A 24,151-nucleotide genomic window follows, 5' to 3' on the forward strand; every position below is an offset into this window, starting at 1 on the left:
AATCTGTTACACTTGAGGAGGCTCTGCAGTCGAGAAAACTTTCTGCTTTGTCTTTGGGAAGTAAGATGCATTGCATTATTAATTAAAGTCATTTGAAACATGGTATTTACCATTCAATTGTGGTTGATGCCTGCCTTGAAAATTCAGTTTTAAATTGCAAATGCTGGAAGGACAGCTGCATTATGCCTAGGCTCCAAGATGGTAAGATGATTATAATGATTAGGGCTGACTGGATCTATGTTTAGGTCCTTTTTGTGGCTCCCAGAGTAGCAATACATTTCCTCAAACGCCTCACTTCTTTATTCTTTCCTTAGCTTTGAATGAGTAGTCCCCAGACTATAGGTTGATTTGTTCTACATAAGCTTTGCTTTGACTGTTTTCTGTTTTCAGTATTTGCAGTGGGTGTGTTGTTGTGTTAAATCATAGGGTGGTAGTTGTGCTTCCTGAGTGGATGACTGAAGTAATTTACGTTATTAGGAGGTGAAAGAACAAATGGGATACAAAGGAGGAGACTTTGAAGTCAGGATAGTGTTTCTGTTAAAAATTCATGGAGTACAAAGGGCCTCTTGATGTGGCTCCATTTTAAAAAAATGAATAAATACTGTTAGCAAAGTATAAGCATGCCAACAGCAGTATTAGGGAAATTACCAACTGATTACTTTTTAAACTCTCTTAACTAAACACCCATGCCATTATAATTTTATAAGAAGTATTAACCCATGAAAAAGAGTACTGAGGGTAAGACTTTCAATTTATTTCCCTGGATTTTATTGAGAGCTCCAGCCAATCAGAGGAGGGTAATGGGCTAGATGTGTCAATGGTCTAATTCTCTTTAATGGTGTTTAACAAACAACAGCAACTGTGCTTATATACCATTCTTTTAGACAGTTTAGTGCCTCACCCAGAATGGTGAACAAGTTAGTGTTATTATTATCCCCACAATACAGCTGGGGAGCTGGGGCTAAGGCTTTCCTAAGGCCACCCACTGAGCTCATGGCAGTAGTAGGATTTGAACCAGTAGAGTGCTGATTCACAGCTGAAACACTTAACCACTGTGCCATAGCAGTTCTTACTGGACTCAAATCTTGCTTATCTACTGTTGTTTAGACATGGGCACGAACAGCATTATGAACGGAAAAAAAACACGAACAGCCCGTTCGTCTGTTCGCGAACAAGCCATTTGTGAGGCTCCATTCTAAACGAAAAAGTGGTCGTTGCAACCCTCGTTTGTTGCCTTTCTCAGCCGTTCATCAAGCAAGACAGTCTGGGGCCTTTCAATAAATTCCCCTGGCAACAGCAGGGACTGAACTCTGTCTGAACTCCTTCTGGCTTTCCTTCTGGCTTTAACCCTTCAAAGTACTTCCAGCAGAGAGTCCCATTTTTGCCACTGTGAAGAGAAAATGACAACAAAGGGGGGGGCCGTGGATCATGTCTTTCCCAGGGTGCAAACTCTCTGAAACTTGGGGAGGCTTCAGAGGACAGTGAGGACTATACCCCCTGCAAATTTGGTGTGTTTTGGACATTGGGAAGGATAGTTTGTAACCCCTCAAAGTAGCTGCCTTCCAACATGCAGTCCCTTTTTTGCCATTGTGAAGAGAAAATGATAACAAAGGGGGAGACCCATGCATCATGCGTTTCCCGGGGTGCAATCTCTCTGAAATTTGGAATGTCTTTGGAGGACAGTGAGGACTATGTCCCCTGCAAATTTGATAAGTATTGGACATTGGGAAGGTCAGTTTGTAAATGTGCTGCTAAAGCAGTGAGCATTTTCAATCTGAGATAAATATTATTTGGAATTGCTCTCCTTCTGAATTAAATCAATTGAACACCATTGCTCCCATCCAGGTCCTCTTAGATAAAAATATATGGGATTTGGCTTGGAGCAGCACTTGAGGAATTACAGCAGTTAATGGCCAGCCAGCTTGAAGACTCTTTAACAGCGTGTCAACCACCATCTCCAACATAAAACAGAGCAGAATAAAGAAAAAATTGATACAGTTCCACTACCAAAAGGCAAAGTAAAGAATGAGTTTTGAACTTCCCTCCCTCCCTATTATGCCATCATTTACCTTAGCCTGACATTATATGGAGCATGAGAATTGTGCTGCCATAAGAACCTTCTTTATTCCCCATTAAGGCTCTTAACAGAAGTCATTTCTTTTTTTCCAATCAATAATGCATAGGCATGCATTGAAGATTTCCAAATGAATAACGAGCTTGAAGGTCAACAGGTTTTGAGTCCAAAGACTAACAAGATTTTCAGGGCATAAGCTTTTGAGAGTTAGCTTCTCCTTCAGAGTTTGAAGGTGTTACTCCAGTGAAGCTTCATTGTGATAGATTTGATGAGTCATTTCCCTCCCCAAAGTCCCACTGTTGTTCTAGTTTTGAATTTTATGTCTTTCAAACATGTTGGTACAATGGCTTATATTGCAATCAGTCTTTTTTCTGGAAATAGGATTATTGCAAAATGAAGCATTGTGTCTTGTATTTAGCTTGTATTTATTAATTTATCTGAAATATTTATATTCTGCCCTTCTTCCTGACAACTGGCCTCCAATGTAGCAGACACTACAAGAAAATTAAAACACAATAAATTTGAAATAGCTTTATATCATACTTATGATGATTAAGTTACCCTGAGCTAACACACATGAAACTGCCTTATAATGAATCAGACCATTGGTCCATCAAGGTCAGTACTGTCTACTCAGACTGGCAGCAACACTCCAAGGTCTCAAGGCAGAAGTCTTTCACATTCCCTGCTGCTTTGTCCTTTAAACTGGAGATGCTTCCAAGGTCTCAAAGCAGAGGCTCTTCCACTGAGCCACAGTCCCTCCCGCAGCTTGATTTCTGGCTTTATTATGGGCTTGTTCACCATCTCAGAGTCTCCCAGGGCTGCATCATGGTTGAGCACTCCCATAATAACAATAACAACATCTGTGCTTATATACTTCTCCTCTAGACAGATTAGTGCCCCACTCAGCAGACTAAGTCAGTGTCATTATTATTCCCACAATACAGCTGGGGAGCTAGGGCTGAAAGGAGTGACTTACCCAAGGCCACCTACTAAGATCATGGCAGTGGCAGGATTCGAACCAGCAGAGTGCTGACTTGTGCCCAGCCACTTAACCGCTATGCTACAGCAGCTTTTTGTCCTACAAACACAGTGCAGGCCTATTCTTTTTTGGTGACAGACCTGGTACTATGGGATACCCTCCAGAAGGAGATGCAGAGGGCCCCATGCTGTTCGCTTCTTGTAAGAAATATACACTCATTATTTTCAGGCAGGCATTTGGCAGCTCATCTGTAAAGTGGGTATCATATTGATAGAAAGTGGTTCAGCTGTTTTCTTTTTCTACTTCTCTGTTAGTTTTCTTTGTTTCCTGTGAGACAAGTTTCTTGTAAGTTGCCTTGAGCTGCCATAGTCAGTGGGAGAAGACAGCCTATAAATATTTAAATAAATCTATTACACCATTAAGGCAAGGCTAGCATAAGGGAACATTTATGTAAAATCTTTTTAGGCCTGCCTCTCCATATAAATGTCTAAGAAGCTGCTCACAACAAAAATGAGTAACAATATTAATAAAAACAGGAATAGAGTGCTAACTGCTGCAAAGCAGAATAAAAATAATAGGCAGATGAAAACGAGTAACAGTCACATCAATGGGGAAAAAAAGAAAAAAGTTTTCTAAAGCAATTAAAGAGTACAACTCAAGATGGCTGATAAAATTCTATGGGGAAGGATTGAAATACCCAGGAAAATTTAAAAAAACATTGGTTCATACATGATTTGGAGTTTGATGAGCTTCTGTGAGAAGGGAGTTTAACAGTAGACCAGTGGTCCATCTAGCCGGTACTCACTGACAAACCTGTCCTCTAGGAATTTATCTAATCCCCTTTTAAAGCCACCTGTGCTTGTGGCCATCATTACATACTCTGGCAGTGAATTCTTTTTAATCACTTATTTTGATTGAAGAAATTCTTCCTTTTGTCTGTCCTGAATCTGTTGCCGATCAGCTTCATGCCCCAAGTTCTAGTATTTGGGGAAAGAGAAAAAGTGCTCTTTCAGCTTTCTCCAATCCATGCATAATTTTATAGACCTGTATCACCTCCTCAGTCATCTTTTTTCTAAACCGGAAAGTCCCAGTCTCGTTAGCCTTTCCTCATAGGAAAGGTAGTCCAACTCTTTAATCATCTTGGTTGCTCTCTTCTTTACTTTTTTCCAGCTTTGTAATGTTCTTTTTTGAGATACAGTGACCAAAGCTGCACACAATATTCCAAAAGAGGCCACAGATCTGTATGGGGCAGTATAATTTTTATTTTCAGTTCCTTTACTAAGTGTGCCTTTTTCCAGCTGCTACACACAAAATCAGCATTTTCATTGAGCTGTCCACCATGACTTCAAGGTATCTTTCCCTCTGTTTCTTTACATTCAGACTCCATCAGCATATACTTAAAGTTGGGGGTTTTTGTTCCAGTGCACATCACTACATTGAATGTCATTTGCCACATTGTCACCCGCTCACATGATTTTGGTGCCACCTCTATAATGGTCCTGTTTCTAGTACTCACTTCTCCTCTGAAAGTGAGGGCATACACAGTTGAGCCTCAGATGAAAATCTTAATTGGGAGGCATTCTCATACAAGTGAAGGTGCTCATTATGTGCAAAGCAGGGCTTGTTTACTTTAGAATAAAATTTTAATTTGAGTGTGTGTGTATGTTTTTTTAAAGGAAGGTATTTTGAGGCTATTAGGCCACCTCTGTTTCATCTTGAAACAAATTACTCTAAATGTTAAGTAGGATCCAAATTTATAAGCAGAGGCAGATTTTCCACATCTTCCTCTTTCCTTGACAAATTGTTGCATAGCCCGAAAATACATTGCTGAGAGTTGTCAGACTATAGTGAAAAAGTGCACACCTACTTTGAAGATCAAAACAAATCACTTCTACTGTCTCTGGCGTAAGTTCAGCAAGACTTAAGCTTTTTAAACATTATTTCACATTTGGGTTGGTCAGGCTTGCAAAATTCAATCAAAGAGTCTTGATTATCCAGAACAATGGCATAGAGAACTTCTTGAGGAGCAACAGAGTATCTTGTTTGTAGGTGAGTGCTAAGTGGGGGAGGAGAGCGGGGAGGGGGCATGGCGGCAAAAACACATGGACACAGTGCTGGAGGTAAAGAGGCCACAACTTTATTGAGATTACAGCTCAGGGAACAAAGGTGCACATAGGGCACTGATCCGAGCATTGGCTGACCCGCCTGCCAAGCCGATGACCCACACGCCCCCTCAGACCCTTGCTGAGGGGGGGAACCATGGGATGACAGTCATTGGGATGCCACGTGGGTATACACTCCTGTGTGAATCATCCCCTGCCACCTGGGAGTGAGGTGGACTGACAGCCCCCGACTGGGCATGCACCGGCCATTCCTCACTCCCCAGACCCCTTATGGGGATCCCCATAATAGGGAAACTGAACCTGAGGGCCCTGTTTACCCCCAAATGGATCAGTGTCCAATGCCCAATCTGCTGTCTACTCACTCCAAAGTTATGACAAAAAGGAGGGCTGGGTGGGATGCCGCCACAAGCCAAGTGCTGAGGGGCGGGGGCTAGCTTCCCAGACCAAGGGCCCATACTGGATGTACATGGGTGTGCTCCCCTGGCCCCTGGTCATTCCCCACTCCTCTGCATCATGGCGGCCGCCATGCCGTCTCCTCCCTTGCCTCCCCTGCATCACCCGCAACCCGGGCTCCCAGTTGAGTCTAGAAGCCATTGTTTGCCAAATCATTTAGGAAATTGGGCTGATCCATCAAAAACACTGGCAGGAGCAGAATTAGGCAATAATGTTTAGTTCAATATTCTTATCCAGATCTGTAAAGACCCCTCAGTTGTGAACTCTAGTGTATCAAAGTGCAACTATGTTAGATGTGTATGAAGCATTTCATTGACATATCATTACATAGTCATAACTATCATTTACAACTTACATTACATAGGATACAGAAATGAGGCCTACCCACCCCATGCACACTTTCGGTGTGTTTGACCATCCAGCAGTATAGAGAGTTCTAGTGGAACTCAAAAACATGCACACGCTTTCGTGCTATATTTTGGTTGGTCCTATTACACAGCTTTTTGCTTTTGACTTAGATTGATATTAACTGGCCAAGACACTTACTGTAAGCTCCATCTCTCTCCTTCTGTTGCTCTTTATGTCCTGGTGCAAGCTTAGAATGCCCTTGATCTCCTAACCATTGTGCCAGTGGAAGCTTCCCATGCACTCTTCTTTCTCCTGCACTCACTCACACAAATCCCCACTTCCTTTCCCTTTTCACAACTAAATGTGGTGTATTTTATTGATGATGTGAGCCACCCTGAGCCATTCGTGGGGAGGGCAGGATGTAAGTTAAATAAATAAATAAATAAATAACATGGAATCTGCACTGATCTTGAAATTGACTGTGGTTGTTTTCAAACCAGAGTGTGCATCTGTTAACATAGATGCATTTGTTAGCTCCCAAAAAGGAAGGGATGCAGGATTTGTGCATGCTGTAAGAAACATGAGGCAGAAGGGGAGAAGAATGCAAATCCACTCATTTCTTGACTATGTTTATTTTATCACCTTGGCATAAATATAGTGGAATTTCTCTTATCTTCTCCTGAAACTCCCCAAGGCTACCTTGTGTAGGCAGAAACCATGTTCTCCCTGTATTCACCAATGAATCTAAGTTCAAGTTCGGGCTTCCCACAGGATTATCTTTTAACCATCCAGTTCATCTGCCCTCTCAGGTTCTCTCTTTGAAGTCCAAGAATGTAGCAGTTCTGGGATTCGACTGTGCTTCTGTTGGCAAAATTTGCATGTCTGATACTTTTTGTTTCTATTCTTCTTGACCTGGACAGCTGAAACCCTGTCTTGGCAAAGCAGATGCCACATGGTGTCATTCATTTTTTTTTTAATTCCTTTTTTGGAGACTGATTGTTTTCTTGAAATGGAGCTGCCACCCATCGAGGACATGTATTAAAGCAGGTCATCCCAGTCTTTCATCACTTTTCTGGGTGATGGTTGTAATGAATTTTTTATTTCACTCTAAATCTGGTACAGAATCTTGTGCGGGTACATACATGCCATTTTTTAAGCTACTAATTGAAATTCTAATGTAATGAGACGAAGGGGTTTTTTGCTGTTCGCCACAGTTGCCTTTTGTTTTAGTCCTTGTACGCTTGGTGCACCTCAAAAAGGCAGGCTTTGGTTCTGCTTTTACATTCAAACATGAATAAGTTTCAAAAAGGTAAAAGGGCAGACATTGTTTTATGTCTTACAGTCAGAGGGAAGGCAGGGGAGGGAACCGTGTTTGTTCATATTAGGTAAGATGGAGAAACGGCTTTGATTTTGGATGCAGGGAAAGATGAGATCTTTTTTTTTTTTTTAATGCAGCATGCAAATGTGTTTCTATTGCCTAGGTAACTATTATGGAACACCCAAGCCTCCCAGCCAACCCCTCAGTGGGAAAGTGAATAACACTGATGGTTTGCAAAACCTCCAATCCAGCTCCAAGCAATCGACCCCCAAACGCACCAAGTCTTACAATGATATGCAAAATGCTGGCATAGTGCATACGGAGAATGACGAGGAAGATGACGTCCCTGAAATGAACAACAGCTTTACAGGTAAGCATTTACTTGCCTTATGCACTTGAGGGAAGGGGGAATCAAAATGGTCTGACTGAGTGTACTTCAATAATATAAATGTCCAAAGGCTATGTCCAAAGGCTTTCGTCTAAATCATGTTACATTTACAGTGACTACCCATTGACAAGTGTAGATTTTTGTAAACCCATAGAAAGCAATATGTGAATGATATTGAAAGAACTAGTTCTTAACAGAGCCTGATTCTTTGATTTGTACAACTGAGGTTAGAACTGCAGCACTTGGCAGAGCACATGGACTGAGATTGCATTAGGAGAACATGAAGAATCTTCCCATGGTCTTTTGCCTTGTAGCTACCAGATGGGTTTGTGAGAAGTGAGTAGAACAAATAGTGAGAAATAGCGGAAAGGGAAAGTTACTCTTTGTTCCAGGATCTCATGTAGTTGTTGAATTTTGAGGCAATGTCCTTTTACACCTCTTTCAAAAAACAGATTTCTCACTAGATGAAGGTTGACCTCATGGTTCACAGAGCTGACCTTTAGTTAATGCCCAAGTACCTAGCATTTACTTGTTGAGTCTCTATTCAAGAAACTTGAGCACCCATTTTTCCATGTACACAAGAAAATGAGGTTTATTATTTTATCAGCTAGTCAAATAAGGCTCTTTCTAACCATCTGAGGACTCTTGATTTTATTTCTGTCTTTTGACTTTGCATAGTATCACCATCATTTTGGCTGACCTTCTTTGTAACACTGGGAGAGCCAAGACAGGTTAACATCTCCCTCCTACTGTATGCCACATATTCTAATTGCTACTAGTACGTTATCTTTCCCATCATTTGGAGGAAGCCATTGCAAGAAAGGCTCGATCAAATCTAAATAAATTCGAATAAAAGAGAAATGAATGAGACTGAGATGTTGGTGGTGCCATTTTAAACAGGGTTAGATTACTAGTCCATTGAAGTTGACATTGTAAGGCAATGTTACAAGTCTTCAGTTTATTTCTGTGCTAGATGTCACCAATGACAATGATGTGCTAGAATGTTTCTCTATCTAGAATGAGCTTTTTTGTTACAATACCAGTTAATGAAATTTAAGTATTTGCAAAATAATTGAATAGGGCCATTCAGTTAAACCATCATGGAAATTGTACAGGTTTGAATACTTTTGTTTTCAGGGTCTGTCTTGGGTGGTCCTTTTTGATTACCTTACTAGGTGTTTATTGCTCCTATGCATCTTCTTTTGTATTAGGGTGGATTTAAGGATTTGAAGAAATGCATTGCACAGGCTTCCAGTAAGAACTTGTGCAGTTTTGAAGATCAGTTTACCTTCCCATGTGCCAAGTCTTATTTTCTCTTTCCTCGGTGCTTCAAATCAAAGCATTTTGAATCTGTAGGTTCTGAATGCAAGCAACAAAATGTATGCTTGAATGTTCCCCAAGGCCAGGAATTTTCTTCCTGTAGAAAGTTAGCATATCAGAGAGAGAGCCTTCTTTCTGGCATGCTACAGTACTGTGTGCAAGCAGCTGTTAACATGGGGACATCTGCAGTCCTATGATCTTCAATCTACATTCAGAAGTGGTATCATCCAGAGGCTTTTTCTGGGTCTAGAGATCATTTATAATTTTCATGTGGATGTCTGTGCAACTTTGTGTGGTATAGCTTGCTAGGTGTTTGTTAGACATTATAGCTAGCTGCAAGACTTCTTACAAATTACCCAGAGTTCTTCTTAATGGATGCTTGGCTGGCAGTTTGGTTCGGGCCAGAGTTTAAAATACTGTAGTTTTGAAGAGCATTTTTAATATCATCATCATAAACAATGCTCAGGTGTCTTCAGAGTAAGAAGTTAGCTAAAATTCTCTTAGCCAATGAGAGAGATCCTCTAGATTATTTGCATATAACAGGGACAACAACGTTAATCAGTAAAATGCTATGCTAAGCAATTAGTGCTGATTAGATGTTTGCAGATACCCACTTAATAGCTATCGCCAAGTTTTACATTTGGTAAAAGTGTATCTTTCTACTTGGTTTTTTATTATGCATATATACATACAGTTAAAAATATCATGTCAGAGAGTTAACATATCGACTTATATAGCTGTCCTACATAAACTCCAACCATTGATCATTCTAACCCAGCATCGTCTAATTGGCAATGGCTCTTTAGGGTCTCTGGCAGAGACAAGTCTTTACCAATACCTGCTCCCAGCAAACCAGCATGGTCGAATAGTTAGGTCAGATTACAACTGGGGAAACCTGGATTAAAATCCCTACTCACTTCCTAGTACTCGCTAGATTGCCAGTGTAATCCTACCTCACAAAAATGTTATAAGGATGAGATGTAGAAAAGTAGAAACACACGGCTGTGTAGGAGGTAAATTGGGATGGATTATTTTTGCAGGGGTACCAACTAATTTTATAGTTTGAAATCAGATTTGGGAAAGACTGATGAATACTCTACTGTTCACACAAAGGGCTTCTACAGGCTTGCTACTTATGATCAGCAAAATCATGAACAGATGCTGATATTCTGAATGCTCAATAAGGATCATATTATGGGCATATGAAAATCATTAGGCATAACATTAAAAGCATGTGTCACAGCAGACAGTTTCAGAAGTATTGAGGTTCTAATACATGATCCTGGCTTTGGTAGGAAGTTGGGGCTAAGTGTGAATGAGTCTGGTCTGCTCCTCTTAGGGAGACCACCTTGGAACTTTGTATGTTCTGTCTTCAGTTTCACCAGGATATAAATGCAGTAAATAACTGTATACTGAGTTCATTGAATCATGAACAGGATAAAAGTGGGATAGATTGATAGAACTCTTGAGTTGGAGGTTTCAGGACTGAACCAGGGATTGTTTACATGCAAAACATGTGGTATATAGCTGAACCAAGCTCCTTCCCCACCCTTGGATGGTACTAATATGAAAAAGAGAGAAACATCTTTTTCATGTGAAAATGATACTTGTTTAATCAAAATGTCTTTCTTACAAAAAAAAATCATAGTGCAAGCAGCTATGATACGATAGGTAACTTACATGAATTATGAAAATAAGCAACCTGAAAATGGTGCTGTATCACTAACTAACAATTGACAATCTTTATTCAATTTCGGTGTGTTTGTGTATTCTTTTGCAGCAGACTCTGGTGAACAAGACGAGCACAATACACACAGAACAAGAGAGATAGCTCCCCCACCTGTGAATAGCGGCATCACCACTGTTCCCACCACGGAACCTTCTCAGAAGCTCCCTCAATACCTACCTCCTTGTGCAGAGGAAAACTTGGGTCCTCTGCCTGAAAACTGGGAGATGGCCTATACAGAGAATGGAGAAGTCTACTTTATAGAGTAAAGAGGGGTTTCTTTCTCTTCTTTTTGCAGTGGGACGGGTGGTTTAGTGTGTGAATGAAAGAAGAGTTAAATGTTCTAAACTTATGAGGGCCAAGCTAGATTTGTTGGGAACAGCACTTTGATGCTACTGAGTGTATATCTATTCAGGAGTAAGACCAGCCCTCTTAATATGACGGGACTTGTTCCAAGTATGTTTATATAGGATTATACTCTTAAGTGTAACTCTTGTGGGCTTATTTGATAATAGTGTGAGAAAACTTCTCTAAGAATTGCTTTCATCTGAGAAGTTCAAGCTCTTTGAAGTATAAAATAAAACCCAAGCAAGCCTCTGTTAGATGCTATTACAGGGCACTGCATTAACAACTGGGTGGTAGGGGGTGATGCGTTACACTCCTTAAAACCTCTATAGTAGATGAATCACAGAGCTGCAAGTTTAGGAAGCAGGCTTTTCATTTATGTGGTACTTAGCCCATGCCCTTGTGAAGCTCTGCCACCACTAGATTTGTTTCTGAAGGACATTCAATTACTGTACAGAAATCTTTTTATCCTCTGAGGACATAAAATGTTTTGCACCTTGGCAGACCCCCTTTCCTCTATTATTGCTAATTTGACTTGCTTGCTGGATTTCTATGCGCTAGTTTACCAGTTGGAGATTAATTGCTCTGAAGTGCATAAAAGAATTAAATGGGCTGATGCATTTTGCATTGCGAGGGTGGGTAAAGTAGTGTGTGAAACAGTGACCTTCCACTCCAGCTTTCATATCCCCAGTAATGGATCACTGGGATGCGAATACCTTCCTTTGAAAGCAGGTCTGTTATTTAGCAGTAAGCCTTCAAAAGAGCATGTACAGCTCTCTCTTCACATAATTTCACGGGAGGGCTAGATAATTTGGGTAAACCTCTTTTGAAGTTTGCAGAAGGAACTGGGCTGAGGTATTAAACATCACTGGAACTCACAGTTTCCTGTTTGTTGAGACAGTTACAAAAAGTGTGTCAAGGAATCCAGGCCTATGCAGGGTGTTGTAAAATGCACCTTTAGTGAATATATTTCCACTCTTTACTAGCAAAGCCTTCACAGTTCATGGAAGGAAAAGTCCCATACAGTTGCAAAATTTTTCTGTGTTGTGATGGTGCATTCGCTTGGTAAACCAGTTTAAGACCCCTGGTTTTATCTGGTCCAGTTCCATGTGGCCCTTCAGCGCTTCCCAGCTCACAAATTGTGCCTTCTATACCACTTCTTGATAACTTATCTGGGAACCTGCATTGCCTTATCCAAGAGCTGTTCAAAAGGTGCTGCTTCTGAGCTGGCAGGTAGATTCTCTTTCCTCCTCATGCTTCTTAATATGAAGAAAGCTCTTGAGCTGTCACCCAGTCAGTACTGGGGAGCCTGATGTGCTTAAGACCAGCTCAGACGTCATGTGTGACTCTTGTGCAGGCTCTTATCTCTCATGAGCTGTTTCCCAAATCCTCTTATCATCATCCTTGATACCTGTTTTGCTTTACTTTAAATTCAGTTGTCCATTCATTTACCATAGCGATAAATAAAGTTCCAGAGGCTTCACATGCTATGCTGACCTCGCCCAGAATTGGATCTGGATTTTACTTTGTTCTTGTTATTGAAACAAAGAAGAGCCTTGTTGTGTCACTTTGAAGACAAATATGTTTGTTATAGCATAGTCTTTCATCATTGCATCAAATGCATGAAGTGAAACCGCAGTTATGCATCTGATAAAAAGGGCTCTAGCCCACAGAAGGTCTATGGTTCAGTAAAAACGTTAATGTTCTAACGTGGTCACCTAACTGGCATCTGGGCTGTTATAATCCAGCAGCTCATAGTGTCCTCCATATGTAACTATTGTAAAATTTCGCTCAGATTGTGATCTTACTTTCCTGCCTTGGCAACTGGCAAAATACTTGAATAAATCCAGATTTTACTGTGTAATAAAAAAACCCCCAAACCCTTAATGTTAAAGGCACTCAGATTAATGTTCACACCAGTAACTGACTTTGATGATAATTGATAGGAAGTTCTGAACTCAGGATAATTATTTTGAACTGGCCCTTATGTGGACCCCATATTTCTGATTTTTTCAGGCAGGCTTTGTCTGATCTTTCAATATATGTTCTTAAGTTTATCAACACTTTACCTGCCCTGGTTTGCTAATCCAGGCCTATGCAGGGTGTTGTAAAATGCACCTTTAGTGAATATATTTCCACTCTTTACTATTAAAAATGAAGCAGGGGTAGATTGGCCTTTAAAACCACTGGGAAGAGTTCCGTGGGGCCAATGTCCTGGGGCTGCCCAAAGAGAGGGGCGGGCTCAAGCTGGAGACACAAGGAAGGAGGTCTCACTGTGGTGGGACACCCCCTCCCAGCCCAGTCTTGCTGCAGCAAGAAACAGGGCACACCTGCTCAGCCCAGCTTTGTCCAGCCTTGAGTTGCTGCAGCAAGGAACAGGGTGTGACCTCCTGGCTTTGCCACAGTGGGGGTTGAGCTCACCCCCACCCAGCTTCACCCAGCCCAGCCACCCAACTTGGCTAGGCACTTCCTGCTCAGGGTCAACCTGGCAGACACTCCCTTCCTTGAAGTGGGGCCAAGGAAGACTGGGGACAGGGCCCCTTTTCAGGACTGCCCCCCACCCAAACAGAGAGTTGAACAATGTTCTTACTGAGCGGGTTTCAAAATTTCATGCAATATTCCACCAATGTTAATCTCCATGTACATCATTGACTGCTAATGGTTTTGCTTCATGCTGTTGCGTGTCTTAACCCTCTATTCTTCTCAAAATAAAATTAAAATGCCTTTAAGTACAAATGACTAACAGTGAAATCCTAAGCAGAGTTACTCCGGTATAAGCCCATTGACTTCAGTGGGCTTAGACTGGGGTAACTATGCTTAGGATTTTACTGTAAAAGTAGTGGCCTTCATTGTTTGTACTGTCATTAATGCTTTAAATCTAGTTTATTTTTTAAAAGGTCACATTTCCATTTTTGGTTTGCAGCCATAACACTAAAACTACTTCTTGGCTAGACCCACGGTGCCTGAATAAACAGCAAAAGCCTCTAGAAGAATGTGAAGATGATGGTAAGGAAGTAAATGCTTAAATAAAAATTATAGAAGTATTTGCTTTAACTTTAGATTTTAAAAGAATAGGTTCTTTTTCTCCTCCAGATCAGTGAATAAATATAATCTGTGCTCTCAGGCGGTGCATAACAACCAGCTGAAGTGAATATACAAATGAATATCAAAGAAATGCATTCAGCAAACTTTGGTGGGGTACAGATGTGCACATGGGGATGCAGATTTAAACTGGCATCAGTCATGTGTGCAGATCTCCTTTCGTGGACCAGAACTTGCACATAAGAAGTGTTCTTTTTCATCTGCTGTTCCACTGTGGAGGACACCATACCCTCTATTTCTATATAGGCTGTTAGACTCTTGTGTCTCCCATCAGCTAGAGAATTCTGGATTTGTGCATAAGCAGTGTGAGACCTGAGTGAGAAGAACAATAGGTGGAGTAGTTTCTTCACCTCTCTGGTTTTCTGAGCTACAGTTTTTTTCCCTTTTGTTTTTTTGCTCCCCCACCCTCACCCCACCCCCCTTCATGGCAAGAACACTGATTCCAGGTAAGTGACTCTGAGTTTTGGTTTAAAAAGTGCTCCTGAATGAACCCATCGGAGAACCTGATGGATAATCTCATTATTGTCATAGAAGCCTTACTTAATAGGCAGTTTAATTTGCATGGATGTATAGAATCTGTAAATACTGTCATTTTCTTTGAATCCAAAGGTCATTATTGCTTTCTAATTGAATGGCCTTCCTGTGGATTCCATATTTCTGATTAAGTTTCTAATTAAACTTGTATGTTTTGCTTGGGTTTTGCAGTTGTACATTGTAGTGATTTATTGGGGGTAAAAAAAAATAATTGGCACTGATTTGATTTTCACATTCCTTGAGCCACTGAAAAATGCAAGCCAGTGTCCAATTTAATAGGCCCTGGATAGGACAATTTAAGACTAAACAGCAGATAGCAAAGAGGAAAGGAAAAGGAAATTAGAAAGAATAAGCAGCAATTAATAAAGAGTCATCTAGCCAAATAGAATATGGCTCATTAAAAAACCCTGATAACCCAGTGCATTCACATATTAAAGGTTCCTTTGAACACACAATTAATTCTTATTAGTTTTGAATAAAAAGTCAGGACCAAAGTAGATGATATGTTTATTTGTTCATGTGTCCATCCCATTTGTGTATGAAGTATGGTTGTGTGTGCTTATATGCCTAATTTGAATATCAAAAGCCACATATAGATCAATGGTGCTGAATACACCTCCCCATCTTTTCTCATTATAATCTGATACACTCTTTTCTCCCCGATCTCTGTGTGTGTAAACAGTGAGGGAGTATAGATTCCACTCACCTTACCTTAAAAACAACATTCAATTTATATACCGCCTTTCAGGACCACTTAATGCCTACTCAGAGCAGTTTACAAAGTGTGTTGTTATTATCCTCACAACAATAACCCTGTGAGGTGTGTGGGACTGAGATCCTCTGAAAGAGCTGTGACTGACCCCAGGTCACTAAGCTGGCTTCAAGTGGAGGAGTGAGGAATCAAACCTGGCTCTCTAGAGTTCTGCTGCTCTAATCAGATTAGAGTTTCTGTTCCTTTTAATGTAAACCTGCCATGCTTTATATGGGAATGAGGTGGACATGTTAACAAGAAGCATGACTGCCAGCAGCACACCTAGTTTGGCCCTTAGGTCCCTTGTCACAGAGTCCTGACTCTCTTGGTGGGGAGAGCATTCCTTTTAAAACAGACACGTGGAAACTTAAGAGTCTCTTTGTCTGTTTCAAAGCAATGTTCTTACCACTAAACCACAGGGGTAAAATGGTTGTTCTCTTCCTCAGCATTTTTCTTACAGGCTAACAGCCTTCAGACTAAAGAGGTCAGAAATTGACTTTATCCCAGGTGTAAAGTAAAAACTATCTGATCCTGCCAATAATGAATCAATATTGTCTTTTAAGATCAGTCTAATCAATAATCAAATATACAAGGATCACAAAGATACAAAAGAGAGTTTTGTATGTGTCAGAAGCAGATAAGTATATATGTCATCATCCCTTACCCTATTTTAAATCTAAAAGACAAAATACAATTCTAAGAATCTCACCAAAGCACTTTCAGAAAGTGCAGCCCAAGTCTGAGAGATTCAGGAGTCTTTTCAGTTACGTGAAACCCACATGATCATACCAAATCCTCCAATTTGTCACTCCCCATGTTATGTCACGAGTTCCTCTCTGAGTTTTAGATGATCTTTCTCATGAAATAAACGTAACACACTTAGTACTTGTTCACAACAAACTTGAGATTATTCTGGACATTCATCTGATCATTGTATAATTTACCTCTTTCCAGGAACGGAAAAGCATGAAAATATCTGAGAAAACTATGTTTTGCAAATATGAAAACTAAAGCAAATTATCAGGCCTGCTTCTTTTGTTCAGCCAATATTTGTTTCAGACCAGGGTCTGTGAACATCCTAATATGTATACCAATAGCTGTTTTGACACAGAAACTATTGCTGCTTTCCATTTTGAATTTGTTTGTTTAAAGTCTGTTATATTGTAAGTTATGTTTTTTTCAGGAACAGCTGGCATTTGGGAGGGCTGCCCACGTGCAGCTCCTGTAGCCACCCTCTGCACTGTGGCCTTTCTGGCCCTTAATTTTTATATGGCTCCTGAAAGCATTCTCAATCTCTTAACCCTCTAGTGCCCACCTCCCTTTCCCACTGAAACACAGGATGCTGGAATGGTGATTATCTCCAGCTAATAGAAGCAATTAATTTATAACACTATAATAATTTTTAATGAATAGCTGTGTGTCTGTATGGCAACTCCTTTTATTCAGCCAATTTTCTTTCCTGAACCAACTTGATTGCTAATGAGTACTTGTAGCAGTAGGGGGTATAAATTCTCTGTTATTTCACAGGTGCCTTGTTTTGCTTTATACTGTTTAACAGTTTTTATTTTTAATTGTGATGAAATGCCATGTTGGGGGCAGGAACAGAAAAACTGTTTATTTGTGTAGACATCTCTGGCAACCACGGTAATGTGATGTCCGTGGAAAAAATACTGGTGAACATACATGGCTTTTGAATATAAAGGTAAAAAATATACAAAGCTGCCATATAGACAGAGGCAGTGGTCTACCTGGTTGGCCAAGCCTTCGGCCGGGCACCCCTGCTAGTGAAGTTCTTTTAACTGGGCTTACCAAGGGTGATCTTACGACCTTATGTATGAAAAGCCATGAACTATGAACTGAGCCATGAACATTTTTAACTTGAGCATGTTGTATTTGTGAAACTCATAAGATAGCTTCATTAAGTTCATTTGTGACAGTATGTCTATAGATTCGAATATTGGTTGCCACTGTTTTAGATGCATATGCTCTGCTTTGTAGTATGGTTCTTTCCCAGTTACAATTTAATGTTTAGAAAATGATTAAAAGCTTCTGAAAAAATTAACAATATTTCTATGATGACTGTGACTCTCCTGTTTGGAGAATTTTTTGGCTGACTTCTGTTGTACTGAATCCATTGCTCCTTTTACCATTTGCTTGCAAGTTTTATCATCTCCCATTTGCTGGCTGCAATTTTGTTTCTAGACCAAAATGACACCTCCAGTCATTCATACCATCATCAGCAGATGGAAATGCTGCGCGCTAAATAAGTGGGTGATTAAGTGATCAATTTGAACGTGACACTCTTTTGCAAAATGTTAGTCTACTATAAAGCAAACCTTGCATTAGAAAGTATTTTGTTTGGCGAGGCCCCAGTCCAGAGAGGTACTCGCATTGAAACAAATACTTGAGCGATCCCAGTGCATTTCAGTGGCCCTCCTTCAGGAGCTGGGGCTTTAATTGTTAGTGATTTTGGAGCTCAGTGAATGCAGTGTTCGAACATTTGAAGGGAGATACTTAGCACTGAGGTTTGGATTCTGTATTTTCTCAAGAGCTCTGGTTGATGCGTAATGCTCCATGCACAAGAGCAGGAATGGGAATCCCAGATATAGATTAACATATGTAGCTGCCTCATACGGAGTCAGACCTTTGGTTTATCAAGGTCAGTACTGTCTGCTCTGACTGACAATGACTTTCCAGGGTCCCGGGTAGATGTCTTTCACATCACCTACCACCTCATTCTTTTAATAGGAGATGTTAGAGATTGAACTTCTCTGTGCCATGCATCTGCTCTACCACTAAGTCACATTTGCAGATAGAAGAGCACCACCTTCATATGTTAATACAGAACTATGGATTGGGGTGGTTAACCTTTCAGTAAGCTAGTGAAAATTAATGCTAGTCCTGAAATGAGATTGTTTTTTCTCTCTCTCTGTCCTCCATCCTAATACAAATGGGGAAAAACCAGATCCATTTAATTAGTTTGACAGTAAATCAGCCCCCTTTTTAGTGGCATTAGTAAGGATTAGGAAGTCTCCATTGACCGCGGGTGTTGGTTCTGCTTTTTGCTGGAGGGGAAATTGCTTGCTTGGTGTTGGTGTCTGAATTTTTCTTTTAATTTTTTTCTATCTCACTTACTGCTCTTCCTTTGGAGAAGAAGGGGTACACACGGAGGAACTGGACAGTGAACTAGGTAAATCATCCATCTCTCATTTTTGCTCTGTCAGTTGGTCTGCACCGTTATAACTGCTTAACATCTTTTTTTTCCTTTGTATCACTTTTGCTTCTTTTAATTTTAAACAAGCACAACATGACAGCAAACTGTAGTTGGGTTATTATATGGAGAATCACTTTTTGTATCCTGTGATGATTCTAGGCAGGGTCTTTGTTTTGTTAACAAAGTTTTATCTCTTGATTGAAATTCTCTACTGTAAAAATGGATCATCAGGGCTAATAAGGAACTCGCGTCTATGTTGGCCACCGGTGCTAACTAATCATGCTACCCAATTCACGGAGGATTTGTGGATTTATCTATACAGCAGTGGTGTAGCTGTGCAGTGCTTGTGTGTACAGGGCTTCTTCCATGAACTGGCATGATAACATCACGTTACATTGGTGCAAATACTTTGTATGCATTCTGCTGTGTAGGCAGAACAGAATGGATTCCGATAAGCTTGCTGTCCCAAGTTGGATATTCAGAATCCGGAATGGTTGCCAGATCATATTGATCTGTACAGTAAATGTGGTTCTTGCCAAACTATTTCATGACAGGCCCAAGATCATTTCTAGCACTACCCAACTGCAAGATTAATATGGAATCAAGTTGGGTTTTTTGTGTGGCTAGGGTTGTCTCCATTCAGTCTTAGTACTATTCAGTGTTCGCCATACTCGCTCTTTTCTCATCCCGTATCAGTTTCATTTTCAATATAATGCAAAATCCATTCACAGAGCAAGCATTTGCTCTTTTTTAGTGCCATACTAAGAGAGAGTCAGTGTGGTATAGAGGTTAGAGCTATGAGAGCCAGGTTCAAATCCCCACTCTGGCATGGAAGATCACTGGGTGACCCTGGACCAGTCACACCTCTCAGCCTAACATGCCTCATAGGCTTGTTGTGAGGATAAAACGGAGTGGAGGAGAAGGAAGTAAGGGTGCTTTTGGTCCCCACTGTGGAGAAATGCAGGATATTATTACAGTAAATAAATATTAGGAAACGTGTTAGGAACAAAATTGTCCATGTGACTGGTCAAAAAAGAGTTGTCAGTGGACCATCAAAACATTGTCACATGATTGGTCAAGTATTTTAAAGCATTAGCTTTATGAGAAAGCACTCAAAATATTTTAACTTTCAACGTGCTTTGATAGCTTTTGCTAAGTACAAAATCAATAGTTAACCGGTTTAATGAAAATGTTTGACGACAGGATCAGTTCCAAATTCTAAAAAATGCAAACGCAGGGCAGCCCCCTGGCCAATTTGTCCTATTTGGAGATACCTGCAGTTCTTGCCACTGATCAGTAGGAGATACTTTGCTGCTAATTGTGTCTCTGACTGCTATAAATCAAGAAGGAAGCAGCCGTCTTGTTTTCCCTTGCTAACAAATGACACCCTAATGATATACAAAAAGACAAGCTGCTCACCTAAAAAGGTAAAGGTGGTCCCCTGTGCAAGCACTGAGTCATTACTGACCCATGGGGGGACATCGCATCACGGCATTTTCTTGGCAGACTTTTGTTACGGGGTGGTTTGCCATTGCCTTCCCCGGTCATCTACACTTTACCCCCAGGAAACTGAGTACTCATTTTACCGACTTCGGAAGAATGGAAGGCCGAGTCAGCCTTGAGCCAGCTAACTGAACATGGCTTCCGCCAGGATCAAACTCAGGTCATGAGCAGAGCTTGGGCAGCAGTTCTGCAGCTTACCACTCTATGGCTGTGCACTTTGGGTTTCTGAATCAGGTAAAATACCCAAATCGGGCCCAATCTGGCCTCGATTAGGAAATCCCAAATCAAAGCTTTCCGAAGCATTTGTAATGCTTCGGAAAGCTTCGGGGCTGAGTTTAAAATGCCCCTTTAAACATCAGCCCCAGCCCCCACCCTCACTTACCTTGGCCCTGCCGCTGGTGATGGAGGCAACATCGGCATCAGCTCCAGCCCTCCCCACCATCCTGCGGGGCCGTGGGGCGCCAAAGGAGGCAGAGAAAGCCCTTCCTGCCCCTCAAATGGCTGCCAGCAGCCATTTGAGGGGCAGGAAGGGCCAGAGGCGGCGGCTCCAGCCTTCCCTGCCACCCCGCGAGCTGCTGTAGGCCCAGAGGAGGCAGTGCAACAGCAGAGGAGCCAGCTCCAGGCTATCCCAGCCTTGTGTGGGCTGCAGTGGTGGCAGAGCAATCGGCTTTGTGGCATCCCGGCCTCGCGCGTGCTGCTGCCGCCGCCGCCGCCGCCGCCGCCACCGCCACCGCCACCATCCAGCTGATCACCCTCCCCCTCTCCCTGCCGGCCAGATAAGTGGGTGGCGGTGGAGGAGTTGCCTCAGGGATGTGGGGGGTTGTTCCCCTCACTTCAGTATGCGCTGAATCTTTACAGAGTATACCGAAGCGAGTAAATACCAGAATTAAGCTGCTTTAGAATGCTGATATTTCCAAATTTTCCCCCGCTTTGGGTAAATCCAAAGCGGGAAACCCAAAGCTTTTCGGGATGTACACACCCCTAATTTGCACCATGGAGAGGGAGATTCTTGGCACCATGCAGTATTTGACTACAGCCATATAGCAGATGGTCAATTGAGTGGACAGTTGTCAATATGAGACCAGTTAATTCACTGGTGTGTCAAGCCTTGTTCGGTGTGAATTTTGGAAATCTGTAGCACTTCAGCATACTGCAGCATATAGTTAATAAGTTGTGAAGATTTTAAAATTTAATCAGAATGCCAAATGGTGACAGATGCTTCTCACAATGATGTAGTTCACTAGTATTTTGAATTTGAATTTTACCTACATCCCACTTTGTGGTATTCCTACTTGCTGTTGATATTCATAAGGTATTCTAAAGGTTACAGCTGATTCATTACGTATACACAGCAAATGTGTGGCTGTTTGCAGAGCTAAATACTATAAAGTGGCTTAGGAAGCATATATATCTCCAGACACTGAGGATATACTTGGGGAGCTGCAACTGACTTGAAACCCCCTGGCATATCTACTGTGTGTTCTTACTCCGTGATAATATTTTCCTTCACAGATCATGATGTTTAATGCCTCAGACACTGGTGTATAAATGGCCAGTGTGCTTGTTAATTTTCACTTGGTTTCGCATAGTGTTAATTGGCCCTTAGTTTCTGTAAAGTGAGGATAATCTCAAAATGTGCTCAATACTTTAGGGCTACAGCCGACTTCCAGCATGGCCATTAATTGTGTGTTCTGTGTGAAAACTGGTAGTGTGCTGAACATATGAACACAGAGCTCCCCCTCTGGAATTTTTCCCTGTTGGAAGGTTTCTTTAAAAAAAACCAAATAAACCCCAGAGCAAGTCATTTTCTTCTGTGGTGCATCCTCTTTATTTTCAGTGTCTGTGTTACTGGCTTGTCCTTTTTGAGACAAAGTTGTCTTGCTTGCCCACACACAACTCTTCATTTGTGAAGCTGTAGAAAAGACCAACTTACCGTTTCTTGCCAAGTGTTTTCTCCCACCACCCTACCCCCAAATTGTCACTGGCTTGCATTTGCTTCCTCTGTCTCTCAAGGAATCCAAAGATGCTTCAGATGGGTAACGCGGAAGAACGTGGGTGGGGGAAGTTGGAGCGAAACCTGCCTTTTATTTGCAAACAAGGAACATGTGGAGCAAAACTCATGAAATGTTTTTTCTTGATTTACAGCCAGATCTGGATTACAAATATAAACTTTGAGTAATTAGCCCATGTGTGTTTATGTGGGCTTTGTTCCTTTTCATTCTGGAGCTATTTGTGTCCGTATGGCAGTGCAGTTGGAAGATGGCATACTGGATAGCGGCCTCATATTGATTAATGAGGAGCTGTTGGATCATATTGGCTACATCACAGATTACATTTCATATTGAATTATGAAAATAAAACGGGGAACAGAGAACAGTGTATACCACTTGGAGCTCCTTGGAGGAAGGAGGGGATAAAAATGCACCGGATGGATAGATAATGTAGAAAGGATAATGCATCTGCTTTCTTTGGAAAAAGACCCTTTCTGTGTCTGTCTAAGCATCTTCAAAAGATGAGTGTGCTGATGCCCTATTGGGACTGTGCTGTGTCCAATTCAGATGTGGGGGGAGTAGCTTGATATATCTCCTGTAGGAATCTAGCATGTCTTCTCTCTGATGTGTTTCAGTGTACAAATAACAACAACAACATTCAATTTATATACTGCCCTTCAGGATGACTTAACACCCACTCAGAGCGGTTTACAAAGTATGCCATTATTATTCCCACAACAAAACACCCTGTGAGGTGGGTGGGGCTGAAAGAGCTAAAAGCTGTGACTGACCCAAGGTCACCCAGCTGGCTTCAAGTGGAGGAGTGAGGAATCAAACCCGGTTCTCCAGATTAGAGTCCTGTGCTCTTAACCACTACACCAAACTGGCTCTTTTTGCTATAAGAGAACATTCAAATCACATTTTCCCAACCTGCCTTCTGAAGTGGTACAGGCCTGAAGGCTGCCCCACCCCAGGTGTTGTTTGTAAATATATACATTGCCTTTAGGATACACGGCCTCCGTTCAGACATAAAGCAAAACGGTTAAACTGTCTGTGGTCAGTGAGATCATTTGGACATGGTCTCACTAACATGATCTCCTTGAATACGAACCAGGATCTACCCATCTTCTGAAGTTGGCTTATTAACTGAAGTTAGTCTTAACTGTGGTTTTGCTTGATGTATGAATGCATATGGCTAGGCCTAATCCTGGTTTGTTTTCCAGTGTTATCTTTGCTCTTCCCCAATCATGGAGATGCCAGGCCAAAGCAAAGGCTGTGAAGTCAGCATTTATCAAGGCAAATGTGGATTTGAATGATCATTTGCAAGTCAAATCCTGGTTTCCTAAACTAACCAACATATAAATAAACCATAGCTCCATGTTATGTTTGATCAGAGCCAGAAATGTGTAAAGACTCTTAACTGGAAATTCAAAATCAACCACATTTAATCTTGGTTTATTGGTTTTGTGTAAAATGGGGAAACAAACAAATGCTTTGAAAATTACAGGGTTTCTTCCTTCTGTGTTGAGAGACAAGTTCTTTCCATTCAGATTTCACAACCCACAGTTTCCTGCATTTGTGGTACGTCCATAGAGAACAAGTGATGGATTAGGATGTGTTGCATTGCTTGTGAATGCATTCTTTGTGGGCACCCTCTTTGTGGACACCCATACAGACACCCTCTTTTGTACTGCTATGCAGTCATCACCCCTCTTAAGTTTTTAAGACACAAGTAATTTTCTTTGAATAGGTTCTCCTGAGAAAGTCTCAGGCTTCATCAGTGTCTCTTAAGGTAGAGGGGGCTGTCAGCGAGAGATCTCCTGCCACAGTGGGAGATCTTTACCCACCAATGGTCTGAGTGGTAGTGGGAGAATTTAAAAAACAAACAAACAGCAACATCACCAACATTGCTATGTCACTTCTGGGGAACACCCAGAAGTAATGAAGAGTAGCTCTACAAATCATGGGGAACTCAGTGG

General features: G+C 41.3%; 1 protein-coding gene across 20 annotated transcripts in view; it reads left to right on the top strand.

Annotated features, from left to right (window-relative positions):
• MAGI1 (membrane associated guanylate kinase, WW and PDZ domain containing 1) overlaps positions 1-24,151 on the top strand; it is a 592,830-nt gene that overhangs the window by 455,289 nt on the left and 113,390 nt on the right. For 12 of the 20 annotated variants that reach the window (XM_054975185.1, XM_054975188.1, XM_054975191.1 and 9 more), the window contains exons 4-7: positions 7,462-7,668; positions 10,787-10,997; positions 14,001-14,083; positions 18,619-18,654. In XM_054975185.1, the coding sequence (XP_054831160.1) occupies positions 7,462-7,668; positions 10,787-10,997; positions 14,001-14,083; positions 18,619-18,654 (537 nt within the window). The remainder of the gene's footprint in view (positions 1-7,461; positions 7,669-10,786; positions 10,998-14,000; positions 14,084-18,618; positions 18,655-24,151) is intronic. The other 8 variants (XM_054975192.1, XM_054975203.1, XM_054975204.1 and 5 more) reach the window with 3 other exon arrangements.

The sequence above is a fragment of the Eublepharis macularius genome, chromosome 4 (genome assembly GCF_028583425.1).
Source record: "Eublepharis macularius isolate TG4126 chromosome 4, MPM_Emac_v1.0, whole genome shotgun sequence".
In the NCBI taxonomy this organism is placed as follows: domain Eukaryota; kingdom Metazoa; phylum Chordata; class Lepidosauria; order Squamata; family Eublepharidae; genus Eublepharis; species Eublepharis macularius.